The following is a 19,936-nucleotide window of genomic DNA, read 5'->3' as shown; positions in this document are numbered from 1 at the left end:
CTGGACCCTAAACCACTTATAAAAATTAACTCAAACTGGATCAAAGACCTAAACTTAAGAGCTAAAACTGCAAAACTCATAGGCAACAACAAAAAAATTGGTAAAATGGACTTCATTAAAATTTAAAACTTTCAGCCAGGCGCAGTGGCACATGCCTGTAATCCCAGCAGCTCAGGAGGCTGAGGCAGGATGATTCCAAGTTTGAAGGAGGTCCTAAGTTTAGTAGGATCCTGTCTCAAAATAAAAAAAATAAAAAGGGCTGAGGATATGGCTCAGTGTAAACATCCTTGGGTTCATTCCCCTGTTCCAAAATAAACAAACATACATACATTTATGGCACCAAAAGATAGTAAAGTTAAAAGACAACCCACAGAAAGAAATTATTTGCAAACCATGTATCTGATAAAAAGTTAATGTCCAGGCTATATAAAGAATATACTCCTACAATTCAACCACAACAAGAAGATAAACAACCCAATTTAAAAATAGGCAAAGGAGGGCTGGGGATGTGGCTCAAGCGGTAGCGCTCTTGCCTGGCATGCGTGCGGCCCGGGTTCAATCCTCAGCACCACATACAAACAAAGATGTTGTGTCTGCCGAAAACTAAAAAATAAATATTAAAATTCTCTCTCTCTCTCTTAAAAAAAAAAAAATAGGCAAAGGACTACAGCAGACATTTGTCCAAAGAAGCTATATAAATGATCAATATGCACACGAAAAGATGTTCCATATTATTGGTCATTAAGAAGATTTAAATCAAAGCCACATACCTACTAGGACAGCTATATAATAAGGTGAGGGGGTCTGAGGGTAAAGCTCAGTAGTAAAGCGCTTGCCTAGCATGTGGGAGAAGGCTCTGGGTACAATCTCCAACCCTGGGTTCAATACTGTGTGATTCAAACCACAGGAGAAAAATAATTATATTTGCACTAAATATGCACAGACTTAAGCCCTCTTATTTGTTTTTTCATTAATTTGTTTTGTGGTACTGGAGATGAACCCTGGAGTAATCCATCACTGAGCTACACCTCCACTCCTCCTTATTTTTTGAGATTTTCTTATCTGAGGGAGGGTTGTGGAATCAATCCCCATGGATACTGAGAGAGAATGATATACATACAATGGATTTTTAGTCCCAGAAAGGAATGAAATTGTGGTACATGCTACAACATGAATAAAACTTAAAGACATGCTCCACGAAAGAACCCAGACCCTTCTGACAAAGGACAGCAGGGAAAGGGGAGTCAGCCCACCTGACAGAGGTGAGGGAGAGGCATCCACATCCCTCTGCACCAGCTCAGCAGGCGGCAACTCAACCTTGTCCTCTTCAGGTCCCCACCGGCTCTTCCGCTTCCTCTTCACAGTGGTTGTGGAAGCTGGCTTACCAGGGACAGCTGGAGCAGGGGTAGCAGTGGTGGGTGCAGGGGTAGATGAAGCAGGACAGGTAGTGGCTGGAGGCAAGGACCCAGACAGGACCTCAGGAGGGGACTTGCGCTTCAGGCTGGGGTCAGGTGCTGTGAGGGTGCCTGTGGAGCCTGCCTTGGCTTTCCGGAACTCCTCTAGCTTTTGCCGGTAGTATTTGTACCCTTGGCTGTTAGGTTCATATAGAAAGCTGTAAGGAGAGTTGGAGGGACACCATAAGCTAAGCCAGATCCTCCCCACTCCTGGTTCAGACAGGAGCAGCTCAGGCTGTGTGTGCCCAGGGAAGCCAGGGTCACATCGACGTTACAGTCTCCACCCATTTCTCCTGCCTTGCTAGGCCTCACTGTGAGAAACACTGTGACTTGCCCAGAGGCTCTTATGGTACCCTCCCTTCAAGTCAGGAGTCATACCAAACCTCCCCCTGCCTTTCCCAGGGGCCCATCACATTATCAATTCCCTGCTTCAGAGCAAAATGAACAGGTGTCCTCAGTCTCCCCAACTCCTGTGAAGTCATTTCTTCATACCACAGAATCCTAACTTGTCGGGAGACCTTAAACACCAGAAATCATAGCGGGTGTCTTGAAACTAAGGCTTTCTCCAATGCATCCCTGGAGATACCAAAAGGAGATGAAGTAGACAGACACATGGAACATCAGGATGAACCAGGGAGCTAGACTCTAACCCTGCCTTAAAAGCACACAGCCTCAGGGCAGAAGCTCAACTGTCAGGAAGCCACAGGTCCCCATGGTCCCAACCCAGTCTGAGGAGCAGAGGAAGTAGCACTGGGTTTGGAGTGAGGACTGAGGCAGTAAGAGGTCTTAGTCATTTTACCATTTGCCAGCTTCTCTCAGCCTGGGCACATCTGAAACCAATGGTTCTGCCTCTGGCTGGGGTTCACATCAGAGAGAAGAGTTTGAGCCCAGCTCCATGTGGCAAAAGGCTGGGAAAGACCTGAATAAAGGGTTAGACCTGCACTCAGGAACCTGGACAGTCATAACACAATGCTGTGTTACAACAGCAAGGCACAGTCGTATCTGCCAAGGACTATTCCAAGACCTTCATGGATACCAAAATCCAGATGCACAAGTTCTTTATATAAAATGGTGTAGTCCTGCATAGGACTGACATACATCCTCCTATTGACTTTAAGTCATCTCTAGATGATTTATAATACTTAATACAATGTAAATGTATGTAACTATTAAACTGTATTGTTCAGGGAATAATGACAAAAGTCCATAAATGCTCAGTTTTTCTTTTTCTTTTTGGTACTGGGGATTGAACTCAGGGGTGCTCAACCATTGAGCCACATCCCCAACCCTATTTTGTATTTTATTTAGAGACAAGGTCTTGCTAAGTTGCTTAGCACCTCCCTTTTGCTGAGGCTGGGTCTGAACTTGTGATCTTCCTGCCTCTGCCTCCCGAGCTGCTGGGATTATAGATGTATGCCACTGCACCTGGCCTAAATACTTATTTATTTATTTTTGGTGGTGGTGGGGTATTAGGGATTGAACTCAGGGGTACTCAACCACTGAGTCACATCCCCAGCCCTATATTGTATTTTAATTAGAGTCAGGGTCTTGTTGAGTTGCTTAGTACCTCGCCACTGTGGAGGCTGGCTTTGAACCCATGATCCTCCTGTCTCAGTCTCCAGAGCCGCTGGGATTACAGGTGTTTGCTACTGCACCTGGCTAAATGCTCAGCATCGACACAACTTTTTAAAGAATATTTTCAATTTGTGGTTGGTTGAATCCTGGGATGTGGAACCTGAGAATACGGAAGGCCAACTGTACAGGGTCAAGGGTACTGTAATTCCTTTTGCATAAAAGACAGCAGTCAGGTGTGGTGGTGGCATGCTTATAATCCCAGCTACCTGAGAGGCTGAGGCAGGAAGATTAAAAGCTCAAGGCCCGCCTCTGCAATTTAGTGAGACTCTATCTCAAAATAAAAAGGGCTTCGGTAGGATGCCCCTGGGATCAATCCTAGTACCTTAAAAAAAAAAAAAAAAAAAAAGAAAAGAAAAAGAAAGCAGCAAGACATCCCAAAGATGACTTCTATGTGTACCTCAGGAGAGGGGTAGAGGGACCCCTAGCCCTGCCAACACCTGGTACTTTGGGAGGGTGGGATTGGGGGACAGGGAGATGGCAGTGTCTCTGTATTTCTGGGTCATGGTACAAGCATGACTCAGTGAAAGACATTCATAAAAACTGAAAGAGACCAAAGTAAAAAACTGTGCAAGCATCTGCTGTGTCCCAGCTGTTTGGGAGGTTGAGGCAGAAGGATCACTTGAGACCAGGATTTCCAGGCCAGCCTGCGAAACACAGCAACACTCTATATCTCTTAAAACAAAACAAAACACACACACACACACACACACACAAATGTTCAAGAAGCAAGAGAAGCAGCCGGACAGATTTGAAAGATGCACTCAACAGCAAGCAGAGTTTAGACAAATTTAAAGCTACCTGGTAGCTCTGGGAATAGTCAAGCTGGGGAGATCTGCTTGCTGAGGCTGGTGGGCAAGACGGAAAGAGGTTCCTAGGCTCCCTGGCTTTAGCTGCTTGTTTAGGCTGAGTCTCCTCCAAGCTACAGTGAGGTTGCATCGGAGAGTCCCTGATGGTCTGCCTGTCTGCCAGGTGGGTAAGGGTCAACAGTGGCTCCCCAAGGGGTGGGAAGAGAAGGAAGATGGAATCCCCTCCTAGCACAGGGCTAGGTGGGCACACAGGAGACATTATAATTCAAGACTTCTCTCTGGCTGGGTGTAGTGGCACTTGAGTATAATCCCAGCTACTCAGGAGGCTGAGGCAGAAGGATCACAAGTCTGAAGCCAGTCTGGGCAAATTAGCTAGACTCTATCTCAATATAAAAATTTTTAAAAAGGCTAGGAATGTAGCTCAGAGGCAGAATACTTCTGACTTCAATCCCCAGTACCAAAAAACGACTCCCCTGAGGAGAACCATCATCAACCATCAACACTTTAGGGTTTCTCCTTTCAGTCACTTTTATGTATTCCGTTTGTTTCTTTTTTTAATATTTACTTTTTAGTTTTAGGTGGATACAATCTCTTTATTTTTATTTATTTATTTTTTTATGTGGTGCTAAGGGTCAAACCCAGTGCCTCATATGTGCTAAGTGAGCATTTTTTTTTTTTTTAATATGGTGCTGAGGATTGAACCCAGGGCCTCGCACATGCTAAATGAGCGCTCTACCACTGAGCCGCAGTCCCAGCCTACTAGGCAAGCATTCTACCATTAGAGCTGCATCCTCAGCCCTTGTTTTTTTTTTTTTTTTTTTTTTGGTGGTACTGGGGAGTGAACCCACGAGTGTTCTACCTGTGAGCCAAATACCCAGTCCTTTAAAAAAAAAATTTTTTTTTTTTTTTTAATTTTGAGGCAGGGTCTTGCCTCCTTCCTGTTCCAGTCTCTTGGTAGCTGGGACTATAAGCATGACCCACTGTGTCTGGCTTAAGAAATTCTTTTAAAAACCAGAATATAGTCAGACACAGAGGCATATGCTTATAATCCCAGGGAAGCTGAGGCAAGAGGATCACAATTGCAAAGCCAGTTTGGGCAAGACCTTAGCCAAGACCCTGTCTTGAAATAACATTAAAAAAGGGCTCAGTAATAGAGCACTTGGAAGAAAGAAGAAAAAAAAAATCACATAAACCTTTCTCATTTGCTGTGGTTAGTCCCCACCAAAACTCACGTTGAGGCTTGTTCTCTAGAGCCGAAGTGTTGGGACGTGGCGCCAAAGTGGTTGGGTTGTGGGGGCCTCACGCATGGATGAATGTAGGACTGGATTAGTTCCTGAGAGAAAGTTGTTATAAAGCAAGTCCACCCTTCCCTTCTGCTTTGTACAATGATATGACACAGCAGAAGGCCCTAATTGGATATGGTTGTCCAATCTTGGACTTCCCAGCCTCTAGAACCGTGAGCACAAACCTCTTCCCTCTATAAATTGCCCAATTCAAGTTTTCTATTATAGTGACAGAAAACAAACTGAGATAACCTCATAATAGCCAAGGTGTGCCCCACTGACTCGCCTCCTTGCCTCAGTTTCCCCACCCATAAGAACCCAAAATGCCAGTTGCTATATCACACGGGTGTTAGATCTAGGAGCTTTCCAATAGTCCTGTATTCCACTACAGGCTACCTGTAGAAGCATTTGGCCCCCTGATGTTGAACATTCAATTTAACATGATTTTTGGGGTCATATCTCAGAAGTAAGATGACTCAACAAAGGAATCAGCATTTCTAGCTCCTTGACAACTGAGCACAGCTGTTACAACCTGTTTTCCAAAACCCACCACCAAAGTATAATGGGGTGCATCCAGCCCACATGAGGAATCAGGAGCAACATAAAGAGAAGAACATAGGGTGGTTGTTGGGCTTGGAGTGAGGGGAGGTGTTGATAACCACATGTATCCGTTAGGTATTTTTGGGCTTTGTAGTTGCCTCACACCTGATCCCAAACAGATTAAACAGTCCATTTAGTATGAACCTGCATGGCCTGTTGTATCCTGGATATCCAATCATTTCCCAGTTCTCTGGCTCTGGTCCTGGGGATAAGCATGGCTACTTCCTCACCAGCCATCTCAGGCACCTACTCCTGGCCCAGCTTCCACCAAACTATACTCACAGCTGGTCCGCCACAAAGACCTTCCAAGTTCCAGGCATGGTGGTGCAACTCAGAAGGCCAGCCAGGGCAACTTAGCAAGACTTTGTCTCATAGGGCTAAGAATAAAAAGGATCAGAATGTATATAGCTCAGTGGTAGAGCATTTGCCTAGTATGTATGAATGCTGGATTCAATCCCTAATACCAGAAAGATGGGGGGGGGGAGAAGACTCTCCAGGTAGTCAAAGGGCCACTGGGCCAGAGCCATTTGAACCAACAACATTGCTCAGTTCTGACATTAAAAAAAAAAGCTGGGCCAGAGGCTGGGTCCCCCTAACTGGGCAGTGCCGCCTGGGCCCTGGATCTTGGATAGAATTCCAATACTTTACTCATTTTTCCTGCAATAAGTAACTACATTCTCATTTAGTTTTAGGTTTTTTGTTGTTTTTGTCTTTTGAGGATGTTGAGGATCAAATTCAGGGTCTTGTATATGATAGGCAAGTGTTCTGAGTATGCCCCAAATTCCTATAGTCTCATTTAAATAAGCTTATTAGGTAAACGGGGGGAAAAAAAAACTATTAATATTGGATTGGATGGCAAAGAGTCATGATCAACAAATCATGGCTATCAGTACAAATCTGGGATTCAGGATATCTGGAAGGGGAGGTCTTCTATCCCCAGGCAGGCCCCTTTACTGAATTCCAGATCAAAACCTCCATGGCCCCCAGAGTAGCTCCCAGGTACCCAGGTGATAGACTCAAGAACAGCCAGTCATCTAAGACTTGGCCATGCCTGTTCCCAGTCCCCAAGTTTGAATAGCCCCACCACCTCCCAATAGTTCCCAGCCCCCAAGTTTGAACAGCCCTACACTTCCCAATAGCTGCCCATTGCCTGGCCATGTCTGTCTACCATCTCGGCCAGTGACTCAGGGAGCTACAATTAATCCCATTAATCCTTGGCTCAGATCCTCAGGGAACACCTGAGCCCTCTAGGACAGGCCCTGCCCAGTTCTGCAGCCTGTCTGCAACCTGGCCACATCAGAACAGTAACCAAAGTCTCTGCTACTTCACTCCTGCATAGCAGTTCCTCTGGATTCCCTTTGTTCTGTATCTAGCTCTTGCCAGTTTACATAAAGTGAAAATATCATGCCTAGGTTATGCGGCCCAATGTCCTGCCCTCTTCCTGAGTACCTGATGACATCTAGAACTGCTGAACCAACCAGCCCAGACTGCTGTTGCTACTAGACTTTCTGTTATATACATACCATCACTCTTCTCATTGACTAAGTCAGGACCTGTTTCAATACCATCCTCTCAGGTGCATCACCTTTGTGCAAAGCATCCAAGCATGATCCTGACAGTCTGCCCTACAGTAATGACAGTCCCACCCACCCCCAACCCCATCCACCAGCTTTCCCGAGCTCAGAGCAGGTATTTAGCCTGCCCAATGGATGAATGAACAAGTAAACGCAGACCCAGCCCTTAGGGCTGGAGTATGACCTTGTGGATGGGGTCAGCCCAAAGGCCAGGCTACTTGTCATATGTCTCTCTATGGGACCTGGCAGGGGTTTCCCACTCCTTACATCCTGAGGCTCCTGGTCATAGGAAAGACACAAGGAACACACACAATATAACCAGTTCTGTGAATTTCTATTTAGAGCCCAGCCTTCCCCAAGTCAGGAGCTGCCATCTATAACAAAGAGAGCTTTCTCCATAAGGTACTTAGAAAACAGAGGCCTCAAAGGCCTCTGTGCATCTGCCTCAGAGACTATTTCAGGGACCAATTTGTGCTTGGAAAATGCCCATGAGGGGAAACTCCCAGACCAGTGTTCCAGTCTTGCCAGTCTCTTGCTGTGGGACCCTAGCAGGTCATAGACTATGCATGCTGAGCCTGTGTCCTCATTTGTAGTGGGTGGTGGAAAAGGCAAGAGTTACCCCTCCTTACCTGAATGCCTGGTTCTCGCGGTTGTTCTGGAGAGCAATGGTTTCTACCTCAGGACCCCCGTCTGCTATGAACCTGGCCAACTTTTCTGCAAGGTTCTTGGCCTCTTCATCCTCTGGGGGTGAAACTTTAAGCAGGCTGTCAGTACTGAGCTCAACTCACCACACCCAACAGCCTAATTCCTGCTAAGAACCCCACAGGCAACAAGTGGGATTTAGTTTAGGAATGATACAAAGAGAAACAGGCAAATGGGAATCAGATTACTGCACTGGAACCAAACACCAGAGTTAATTTACAATGTACCTCAAGCTCCCCATCCCTCCCCTACCTCCCTTTCCCACCCTATAGGTCAAGTGGGCCTTGGACATGAATTAGGAATGAGGGGTCAGGATGTGAGGGTAACAAAGGTGATAGGAGCCCCTGCCCTAGTGTTTCTGCCAGTTTTTTTCCCCAGGTCACATGGTAGAGTGGAGGGCTCACCCTCCTCTCCTGGGGAGAGGGTCAGGGCTAAGGGGTGCAGATGACAATGAATGAAATTCTGTGGATCATGTTCAGCCGAAATGTCAATCCCCATCATCCCACCACTTGGTTGGGATTTTATGCCTTATAGCTGGAGACCAGTTGGCCTTTCCCCATCTACTCAAGAATCTAAGAATCTCACCATCTCTGTCCCCCCTCCCACCTCCCTCAGTATCCGTCACTATATTAATCTTTTTTTTAAGACCTTTTTTTTTAGTTGTAGATGGGCCCAATACCTTTATTTTTATTTATTTACGTGGTGCTGAGGATAGAACTCTATGCATGCGAGACAAGTGTTCTACCACTGAGGGACAACCCTAGCCTCACTAATAGCAATCTTGATTTGTCCTCAGTGCCCAACACAAAGCTGGAGCTCATTAACACTTATTAAAATAGCAAGCAAGTGCTCCCTCTGCTCTGCTCACGTGCACACAGCTGAGCTCTTAGACATGACCTTGACCCTCTTGGAGCACCCACGCAACCCAAGTGCCAGGCTTGGCACTCAGACTTCACCTAGACCTCACAGCACTAGTGGGGAGGGTGGTGTCAGTCCCTCCAGAGTGACTTCTGCTGCCTGGGAGAGCACAGGCCTTGGCTATCAGGGTCATGTGATGCTACTGCAAACCATGGTGGTCCCCAGGAGCCCCAATTCCATCTTGTGGAACTCCCTGCCAGAACCTCCTAATCCCTCCATCCACTTACCTTTCTGAGAGGTTGTCTGTGACTTTTGTGCTTCCTTTCTTATCTCAGCCACTTTCTTTCTGTAGTAAAGGAATTCCCTGCTATTCTTATCATGTAAAAATCTAGAGAGAAAAAGATTTGCAAAAGAGAGAAAAATGAGCTTTGATGATGAGTGAACCTGTGCAGCTTCTCCCATACAAAAGCAGGCTGGTGAGCAAAGGCCTCAATAGGACAAAAAGTCAGTCTTGGCACCACTTAGGCATCTCTGCAGCCTCTGGTGAGAATTAGAAAGTGCTTGGCATGGCAACTGGCTCATGTGAGCAGGCACTAGGCCTTGGCCACCAGGGCAAGTTTACAAATACATATGTGTGAGACACAGCACAGTACACACGTTAAACAGCCATGGCCTCCCCTTCCCCAGTGATACTCACGCAAATGCTGGGTTGTCCTTGTAGTCTTCCATAGCTACTTTTTCTAACTCAGGGCCTCCTTCTGCCACAAAGCGGGCCAATTTCTCTATCACTTTCCGAGTCTCGGCTCCCTCTGGGGGTGAAACTTTAAGGAGGCTGTCAGTACTGGGGTTCAACTCACACACCCCACAGTCAATAGGCACACTCTCTCTACAGACCACAACGACAGAGGGGGTGGGGGAAGAAGAGCGTGAGATGTGGGAGGTTGTCGGGCATCCCGGGTCCATGCACAAAGCACTACGGCGAGGGGGCAGTTGGTCTCAACAGTCTTTGCAAGACATACTGGGTGGGAGCGAAGTGTGAGGGCCTCCCATGGGCCAAGTCCGTCCCCAGGCTGAAAGGGAGCCGTTGGGAAACATATCCGGCCCCCACCCTGGTTTTGTCAGAGGGGATTGGTAGAGGGGAAACGCTTAATTCTTTTCTTTATTTACCAGTTTTCAGTATAATACATCAGGTCCCTTTTATCCTTCAAAGATACAAATTCTCTTTTAAAAATATCATTATGAACTCTGATTTAAACACATAGTTGGGTTTCAATCCATTGCAATTAATGTCATCACAGAAGGTCTGTGGCCGGTGGAGCCTCTTCAAGCTGGCTCCTGAGAGCTTTGGACATGACCCCAGGAGTCTCCGAGGGCCTCCTTGCCATCTGCCGGGACAGGGCGCTCCAGGATCATCTCATACACTTCCTGCCCAGACCTAGAGCCAGTCATCTCTCCGAGAAGTTCTGGTTTCCGTTAGTGAGAAACTGTGCTTCCAGACCACCATCTGGGCGCTAGGGACGCCCACTGCAGCGGGCTTAATCATTATCTTGGGGCCTTTTCAGTGAACAGAGCTATAAAAATATATTTTTATATATGAATTAGCCTCCCCATTTGAGCCATACAGAACCTGCTTTTGCACTTCTTGCTGGTCTGTTGCTGAGTCTGTCAGACACTACATGCATCATGTCCCTTCTATGAGACTTACAACAGAAATTTCTTGCTGTCAGCCAGTACTCAGCAACTGAGCTAGGGGCTGCACCACTGGCTAACCTTATTCCCCTAGTTGCTTGGGCTGTCAGGAAACATGAAGTGAAGGGTAGGGACATCTATGGTCTGAATAGGGTCCTGTGAGGTTACAGGGGCATTCTGTGCCTGACTTTTACCCTATCCTTACCGTCCTCCCATGTGCTCAGCAAGAACCCACCCCACACCTGTTTACTGTTTATAGAAGCAGGTATGTTCCTGAGATCATGCCAACAGGTGTCCAAAACAGGATTTAAGGGCTGTGAGATGCCCCATGCCCCTTGGAAAGCATCAGTTACCAACAGGTCACCACTTCACCACTAGAGCTGCCAGATCACCTAAGAAAATGCACCCTCCCCAGCTGACATTCTGACTGATGGGTCAGGGGGCAAGGCTGGTTACTGATCTACTCAAGACACTCAGGCCTGAAGCCAGCAACCTTGTTCAGAGCAAGGGGCCTGGAGGTTGTTATGGCACAACTATACAGTCACTTTAGTCTGTGCTCACTTTCAGGGTGATATGACCTTGATACCCAGCCCTTTGTGGCTCAGATGTCACAGGGCCTCATTCTGAATGTGGATGGAGTTGGACTCACTGGGAGTGCTGCCATGGCCATCCTCTCCTACACCTTGTGGCCTGGACTAGCTCAGCTGAGAACAAGGACCATCCTTTCTCCGAGGCAGGAGGCAGCACCCTTCAAACTATGCACTCATGCCTTGGGCCCAAATTGGTGGGGACAGATAACTCACAATAAGCAGCAGCCCTTCTGGGCTTCAAGGGCTCAGGGAAGTGTTTGCCCAAGCTAGGAAGACTTGGAAGTTCCATCCCTTGTACAAGATGTGAAGGGACACAAGGACACCCATCTCCAGTGAACCCTGCTATGATAGGCCGTGAAGGTTCCCACTGTGCCTGGGTAGAAGCCCATCCTCTGGTGCCCAGGAAACTCCAGAGGCTGCTCCTAAGAATACTCCCCATACCCTTCTTTGCTCTGCTCATCCCAAAGGGTCCCACTCTGGCTTGCAGCTCAGTCCAGAAGCCTGACAGCCACTAATCAAAGCCCCAAGCACCCCATTTCTCTAGCTGTGCTTACCCCATAGACCACAAATCCACTGGGGGAACTGTGGATGGGTCAGAGGAAGGAGGGGGCAGCTCCCACAACTTACCTTTGATCTCCAGCCACTGCTCGTAGTCCTCCTCCTCCTCCTCATCAGGAGACTGGAAGACACTTGGCCGGTGTGCCACAGGGAGCTGCTTAGCATGTGAGTAGTTCTTCACCTGGCCAAGTGGGCTGCCTAGTCCCAGGCCTGAACGCTTGCTGAGCAGGAGGGGCCTCTTCCCGGCGCTGGGGGTGGGTGTGCTGGGAGGAGCGCTGGTCGTGCTGGGGGGCGGGTCTTAGAATGGAAGGAAGGAGATACAAGCTGGAGGTCTGCGATGCATATCTCCCCATTTCCCATCTAACCAGAGTGCTGTGGGCCCCCAGGGGCTGGTCCTCAGCTTTCAGTACTGGGGAGGTTGGGTTTGGAGGTACACAGAGAGGCCACCATGTTTTTACAGATAAGGACAGAGGCCCAGGGACAAATGACTCGTAGGGATTCCTCAACCAGAAGAGGACAAGCCTGTGGCTCTGGAGATGGCAGTCTGGCTGGAAATCCCTTGATCAAGCTACACTTAAAGCCAGGGGATTTAAGCCCCCAAGGCCAGAGGAGAGGCTGAATGCCTGCAGCTGGCCTAATTAGGTACTCTTGGCCTAAGACCCTACAGGTAAAGGACTCAACAACCTATCTTTCCTCTCTGTGGACCAATTTTGCCTTGGATTGACTTATTCTCAGTCATCCCCTAGGATACCTGACAAAAGTCAGCAGTTTCACCAGCAAAGACTAGAGTAACAATGAGCTCTGGGCAGTAAACTGCATAACCATAGATTCAAGTGAGCTCCTCATGGGAGGTGACTCTCACACCTGGCATGCCCCACTGCATCCTGTGAGCCAAGTGGCTGCCCAACCTATGGACAGAGGTTCCATTCCTCTCAAATGGGTTACCACCTAATAGGGAGACATTGGAAATGCACTGGGGCACAGCCCAGAAGGCCTACAGATGGCTTCTCTAACCGAACCCCCAGTTACGCTAAGACACACATGTGTAGCAAGGCTTATAGCAAGGTGGGGGGTGGGGCATCTTATGGATTCACTCAAGAGTCCCAACTTCAATGGAGAAAAAGCATTGTGAAGGGCAGACCCCTGCCCTGATGGCAGAAGACTAGGGCCCCACTAGGGCTAGCACAGGCTGGCTCCATAAATTGGGCCTTACCTTTCTTTCCTTTTCTTATAGTACTGGTGATGAAACCAGGGCCTCTTGCATGCTAGGCAAGTGCTCTACCACTGAGCCACACCCCCAGCCCTTTTTATTTTATCTTGAGACAGGTTCTCAATAAGTTTCCCAGGTTGGCCATGAATTTGTGACCCTTCTGCCTCAGCCTCCTTAGTCATGGGATTACAGGTGTGTACCACTATACCTGCTTGAGCCCTTCTAAGCCTCAGTTTCTCCAGTGTAAAGCTGAAAGGTGACCAGCTACATGCTGCTTACAACAGTCAAGAGAGATTTGTATGTACTGTCTAGATCTAAAAATAATCATGTTATTTTATCTAAAAATAAAGATGTGCAGTGGTGCACATCTGTAATCCCAGAGACTTGGGAGGCTGAAGCAGGAGGATTGCAAATTAAAGGCCATTCTTAGCAACTTAGTGAGACCCTGTCTCAAAATAAAAAAAAAAAAAAAAAGGGGGGGGGGGCCGCTGGGGATGTATGTCACTGGTAAAGGACCCTGGGTTCAATCCCTAGTACCAAAAAAAGGGAAAGAATCATGTTGCATTAAAAAGAAAGGCACAGCCGGCATGTTGGCATGTGCCCATAACTCCAGCTATTCAGGAGGCTGAGGTGGGAGGATCCCAAGTTCAAGCAAGTTCAAGGCCAGTCAGGTGAGAGACCCTGTCTCAAAACAAAACAATGTGTTATTGTTTGGGTAAATGGTCAAAGCTCTAAAATAACATCACGTACTGGAGTGACAGGATGATAACAGGAACTGTCAGAACAAACAAGAATTTGTTGGTAGTGGGCTCCTGTAACAGGTAGGGATGAGAAAAGTTTAACTTCCTATAGTGTTTTTCATTATTAAATAAAAAGATTGAAATATAAATAATAATGTTAAAGCTATGAGTTTTAGGTGGAGAGAAAACAATACTATCAAAGGTCTATCAAAGAGAAAACTGCTACAGGCTCTTACAATGGTTAAGTAAAAGATTGGGCATAATCTAAATTTCCTGGTATAGAGGTGATGTTCAATAAACACCAGTGCCCCTGTGATAATCATTAGGGGAACCCTCCAGGCTGCCTGTCCATTCCTGCATTTCAGCTGCAACAGGACCCAAGATATGCACAACTCAGGTGTCTCAGACAGCCTGGTGGAGGTGCACACTCTGTCTGTAAAAGGCCCACTCACCACTGGTGGGCTTGGGCTTATACAGCTTGGGAATGTCTCTCCCATATCCTGCCCTCTCGCCCAGTGGGAATCATCCTCACCTGCCCCCTCAGGGTTCCAGAGCCCTGGGACATGCTTGATCATGACCCTAATCCTACTGGATGGAAACCTGGCTAGTCTGCCCCTGCTTTTATGGGGTAGGCACCATAAGGACAAGTTTGTGCTTGTCATTTAGCATATGGTATAGGATGGGAAGAATAAGGGCACTCATGAGTTCATGAAAGGGACACGCCTAAGGTTAGACCTTTTACTTCTGATGTGCCAGGGGATCCCAGCAGGAGGCTGGAGAGAAGCATAAAGGAAGGGGTTGGCTGCACTTACCCGTGCTAGTCTGTGCCTTCTGCAATTTCAGAAACTGCTGCAAGAAGCTGCCATCGTTTGCGAACTTGTTGGAAATGCAGGAAGAGTTGTGTGCATTTGCAATTCTAAAACCAAGACAGAGAACAAAGAGGGTGAGCCAAAGAGGAAGGATCAGGGTGCCGAGGGACTGCTGAGTACAGAGCAGGTTTCAGTATAATAAGCTGGGAACAAGCTTGTTCTAGTGAAAGTAACATTGCCTATCATCAGGTTATCTCTGCGCTAGTGTCAATACCCTAGGTCCAAATGGGCGCCATCAAGATGGTTCCTGTTTTCCTACACAGTACCTATCCCACTTGTTGTTAGTTACCTGGGCTCTTATTGACTCACAGGTCTGCCTCCTTGGCCAGGCTTTATAGAGTTCTCCCAGCTACGGCCTGTGTGTGTTTACCCATGCAAGCTCCAGCAAATGTTTCTGTGGGTATCACATGTTCATAGGAAAACACCAAAACAATCTCTTTGTAGAATTACAGGGATATTTTGTATTTTTATTATTTTTACTCCTTCCCTGCCTCTTTCTTTTTTTTTTTTTTTTTTTGCAGAGTATGGTGATGCACACCTATAGTCCTAGCTACTCAGGAGGCTGAGGCATCAGAATCACTTGAGCCCAGGAGTTTAAGGCAATCCTACCTCAAAAAAATAAGTAAATAAATAATACCATCAGGGGCAGGGGTACAACTCCGAGGCAGAGCATGTATTTAACATGCAGGAAGCCCTGGGTTCCATCCCCAGCACTGCAAAAACAAAAAATTGTTAGAAAACATCAAAATGCAACTACCACTTTCCTCTGGGTAGCAGCACTATGAGTGATTTTGGGGCCAGAAATGATGGCATATGCCTACAGTCCCAGCTATTTGGGGGGGCTGAGCTGGAAAGATCACTTGAGCTCATAAGTTTGTTACCAGTATGGACAACACAGTGATACTCCCATATCAAAAACAAATAAATAAATAAAGGAGGAAGAGGAGAAGGGAGGACTCTGGCTTTTCCTTATTTCCCTCTTTTTTTTTTTTGGTAGTGGGGATTGAACCTAGGATTGATTTATCACTGAGCTACATCCCCAGTCCTTTTTCTTCTTTTTGACACAGGGTCTCTTTAAGTTACTATGACCTCACTCAATTGTTGGGGCTGGCCTTGAATTTGCCATCCTCCTGCCTCAGCCTCCTGAATTGCTGGAATTACAGATATATGCCGCCACACCTGACTATTTCCCACCACATATGAGTTATCTTTAAAGTTTAAAAAAACAAAAACAAAAAGACGAAGAAAGGCAGTAAACATTCTTTTGTGTGAAAGAGATTTTGCTAACAAGTCAGTTTCAACATTAAATAAGAGGAGCCTTTTAGAGACCCATCAGCTCCTGACTTCTCCTCCCCCACACTATGTGCACCTCCCTCTGGATAGACAGGAAGGACTGAACATAATGAAAAACAGCTAAGCACAATGTCAAATGCCTGTGACTGGCTGAGGCAGGAGGATTTCAAGTTTGAGGCCAGACTGAGTAACTTAGTGACACCCTGTCTCAAAATGAAATTTAAAAGGGGAGGGGAGGGGTTGTGGCTCAGTGGAAACATGCTTGCCTAGCATGTGTGAGGCACTGGGTTCGATTCTCAGTACCACATACAAATAATAAAATTAAAAGTCCATCAACAATTAAAAAAAAAAAAGATGAGGGAGGGAGCTGGGCGTGGTGGCACATACCTGTAATCCCAGGGGCTCAGGAGGCTGAGGCAGGAGGATCATGAGTTCAAATCCAGCCTCAGCAACTTATTGAGGCCCTAAGCAACTAAGTGAGCCCCCGTCTCTAAATAAAATACAAAATAGGCCTGGGGATGTGGCTCTGTGGTCAAACACCCCTAAGTTAAAAAAAAAAAAAAAAAAAAAAAGGGGTGGGATGGGGTACTCTCTGAGTTTCAAAGAGCAATCAAATGACTCCCACTTGAAAATTACTGGTAATGAACAAATAGCAGGGGATACAGCTGTCCCTTGGTATCTGGGCATGACTGGCTCCAGGATCCCCATAGATACCAAAATCCATGGACACTCAATCTCTTATATAAAATGGCTTAGTGCTTACACAGAATCTATGCACACCCTCCCTAATACTTTAAACCTTCTCTAGATGACTTATAACAGCTAATACCATTAAGATGCTACATAAATACTGTCATAATCTATTGTTCAAGGAATATGACAAGAAATGTCTGTGTGTTTCAGTACTCACGCAGTTTTTCCCATGCATTTTTTTTGTTTTTATTTTTCTAGGGATGGAACCCAGGTCTTGTGTATGCTAGGCAAGCACTCTACCACTGAGTTACATCCCCAGCTTGTGAATACATTTAATACCACTGAACTGAGGGATCAAAAATGATGATAATAATTTTTATTTTTTTGATGTTGGGATTGAACCCAGGGCTTTACCCTCCCCAGCCCTACTGTAGCAAATTTTATGCACATGTATTTTACCATAATAAAAAAAAAAATTTAAGTGGAAGGAAAGCAGAATGTAAAACTGATAACTTCATGAAACAAAGCAAAGACACAAGAAGGAAACATATCCAAATGGCTATCTTGGGGTAACTTGAAGATTTTTTTTTTAATACCTTTATTTTATTTATTTATTTTTATGTGGTGCTGAGGATCAAACCCAGGATTGAACCCAGAACTTTGCATGTGCCAGGCGAGCGCTCTACCACTAAGCCACAATCCCAGCCCCAAAGATTTTTATTTCTTCAGTTATAAATTCTAAACTTTGGGGCTGGGGCTGTAGCTCAGTGGTAGAGTGCCTGCCTAGCATGCATGAGGCACTGGGTTTGATCCTCAGCACCACATAAAAATAAGCAAATAAAATAAAGGCATTCTGTCCACCTATAACTACAAAAAAAATTTTTAAATAAATAAGTAAATAAATTCTAAACTTTGGTGTACTACACTTTTACAAAAAGAAAACAACTTATTTCAAAAGCTTCCTGTGCTATGTACCTACTCACCTGGATGTCCTCATCAGCTGCCCAATCCTAGAAAATTTCTGGGAGGCAACCCTATATGTTGTTCCTATCTTGGTACAAGTCATCCCTTAATTCAGGGGCAAGGGCCCACAAGTAGTTACTCAACATGTTCATGTTCCTCAGTGTCTTGGAGCTATGCCAGGCCAGCCCTGTCCTCAACCAGAAAGTCACAGATTCCTAGAAAAGGTGGGAGCTGGGCGGTTAACATACCCCACAATTCAGAGCCCAGAGGAAGGTGCTTGCCTCTCTTGATTATTCACCTTTGGCCTGAAATTCTTGGATCTCATTATTTTGATCACACTCCCATCCCTTACTCAAAACCCTTTGGTGCAGGCTAAAGTGTGTCTCAGGGGTAGAGTGCTTGCCCAGCATGTGCAAAGCCATGGTATCTGTGCATGACTGGTATAAAATGAAAACAAAATCTTCTGGGTGCCATTAGTGTTTTTCAGGACAGGTAGATAGAAACTCTGCCTAAGCAACCTGTCCTGCCCTGTGACAGCCCTTTAGTGCAAACAATTTGGACTGCCCTAGCATTCAGGGGCTCTTTCCCTTTCTTGCCCTCTACCAGGCAGGCCCTTTTCTGCTTCCTCAATAGACCAGCTACACCTAGGCCTTCAAAATGCAAAGCCTTTCTGTGTCCCTATGGTGGCTGCTATGTCTGGGAACACAGTGTCCATGTGTTATCCTTCAGCAGCTCTGGAGTGGGACTGGCACCCTCTTAGCTAGCAGACTGGGAGCCCCACAAGGGCTGTGCTACAACCCTGGCTCCTGCCCAGCAGCTTGTTGGCAGTATATAACTGCTAATGCACAAGTTAGCAGGCTGTCCTCCAGGCTCCTACACAATCATCATTTCTATTCTGCCATAGTGAGCCTTCCAAGAGCATCTGTGTCATTCCTTGGATTGTGTCAAGCCATGGCCAGGACAGGCACACACTGACTGCTCTCACAAGTAAACCCCTCTGCTGATGAGCCTCTAAGAACTCCAGGTCCCAGGCACTTACTCGCCAGGATGTGGGGGTTGAGGGCTGGACACCTGATTCTGCTTGGCTTTCTGCTCCATTTTGGCTTCGATCTCCCGTTTCTTCTGAGCAATGAGCTCTTCCTGGTGAAGAATGTTCATGTTCATCTTTCCAGACTTGGGAGGAGCAACCCCAAACCATCGGTTAGCCTTTCCTGGGAAGGAAAAAGCAGATCAAAAATCACCTTTGGCTGTGAAAAACATCAGATCCCCAATGGCTGTGAAAGGTCAGAAAGCAACTTAGGTTTACAAAGACTAATACACTCATTCATTCATTCACCCAGTGAATATTTTCAGAGAAAATGTTACATAGCTGTTACCGTAAAGGGTGCTAAACAAGAGACAGGGCCTCTGCAGATGTGGGACTCACCTCTCACTATAAGGGACAATAGACTCATAACAAAAGAAAGTAACTGCAAATTATAACAAGAGCTCTGATGGAAATTAATAAAAGAATGCGTGAGAAACAGAAGAGTACCTATGCAAATGGTGCAGTTCAAAAATAACCATTAGAAGAGAGAGCATTTAAACTGAAATTAGAGTATAAGAAGTCAGCAATATGAAAAGCCAAATGGAGAGGTATATGGACAGAGGATGGAGCGGATGCAAAAAGCCTAAGGTAGAAAGAAGCTTGGTGCATTCCAGGATCAGCAGGGTCTAATGTGACCAGAGCAAACTGCTCTGGGGATGGGCAGAAGTGGGACACGGTAAGAGATTCTGCATTGTACTTTAAGAAGTGACAAAGCAGTAATATGAAAGATCCAAAATTAAAAGATCCAATGGGGTTTTTGTTGTTGTTGTTGTTAAAGACAAGGTCTCTTATTTATTTAGCAGTATTAGACATTGAACCTAAGCCTCCCACATGATAGGCAAGATACTCTACCTCTGAATTAAATGCCTGTTAGGGTTTCACTAAGTTGCCTAGGCTGGCCTTGAACTAGAGATCGTCATGTCTCAGCCACCCAAGTAACTTGGATTACAGGAATGTGTCACCATAACCAGTTCCAATGGATATTTTCATTTTTAAAACCATCCTGGTGGCTGGGTGGTCACTCTAAGAGAATATAGGCAGAAGGGGAACAAAGAAGCTCACTAGCTTCAAGCAAGGATGATGCTCTTGGGACTAGTGTGATAGCTGTGGAGACAGAGAAGCCACCCCAAAGATACACTAGTGGGACTTGGATTAAAATCCAAATTTTTGAAGTTGGTTTTCTGTCCCTGACAGAGATGGCTCCCCTGCCCACATCCATGTCATTCTTGACGTTCTTCAAAAAAATAAGCCTGGTTACCCCAGGGCCTTTTCACTGGCTGTGTCACATCTGTGGAGGAAAGGTCTGCCCTCCAGGTCTTTCCATAGCTAGCA

General features: G+C 46.2%; 1 protein-coding gene across 1 annotated transcript in view; it reads right to left on the bottom strand.

The window, feature by feature from the left end:
- Sugp1 (SURP and G-patch domain containing 1) overlaps window positions 1-19,936 on the bottom strand; it is a 30,331-nt gene that overhangs the window by 9,540 nt on the left and 855 nt on the right. The window contains exons 2-8 of the mRNA XM_046436809.2: window positions 18,557-18,728; window positions 14,512-14,615; window positions 11,819-12,046; window positions 9,610-9,733; window positions 9,200-9,300; window positions 7,982-8,105; window positions 1,254-1,612 (exon numbers count right to left, since the gene is read on the bottom strand). Of these exons, the coding sequence (XP_046292765.1) occupies window positions 1,254-1,612; window positions 7,982-8,105; window positions 9,200-9,300; window positions 9,610-9,733; window positions 11,819-12,046; window positions 14,512-14,615; window positions 18,557-18,728 (1,212 nt within the window). The remainder of the gene's footprint in view (window positions 1-1,253; window positions 1,613-7,981; window positions 8,106-9,199; window positions 9,301-9,609; window positions 9,734-11,818; window positions 12,047-14,511; window positions 14,616-18,556; window positions 18,729-19,936) is intronic.

Source organism: Marmota monax, unplaced genomic scaffold (genome assembly GCF_021218885.2).
Source record: "Marmota monax isolate L192 unplaced genomic scaffold, Marmota_monax_Labrador192_F-V1.1 WCK01_AAM20220418_F8-fsc00021, whole genome shotgun sequence".
Classification (NCBI taxonomy): Eukaryota; Metazoa; Chordata; class Mammalia; order Rodentia; family Sciuridae; genus Marmota; species Marmota monax.
Note: the sequence above shows the minus strand (reverse complement) of the source record. Positions and strands in the feature narration are given on the sequence as shown.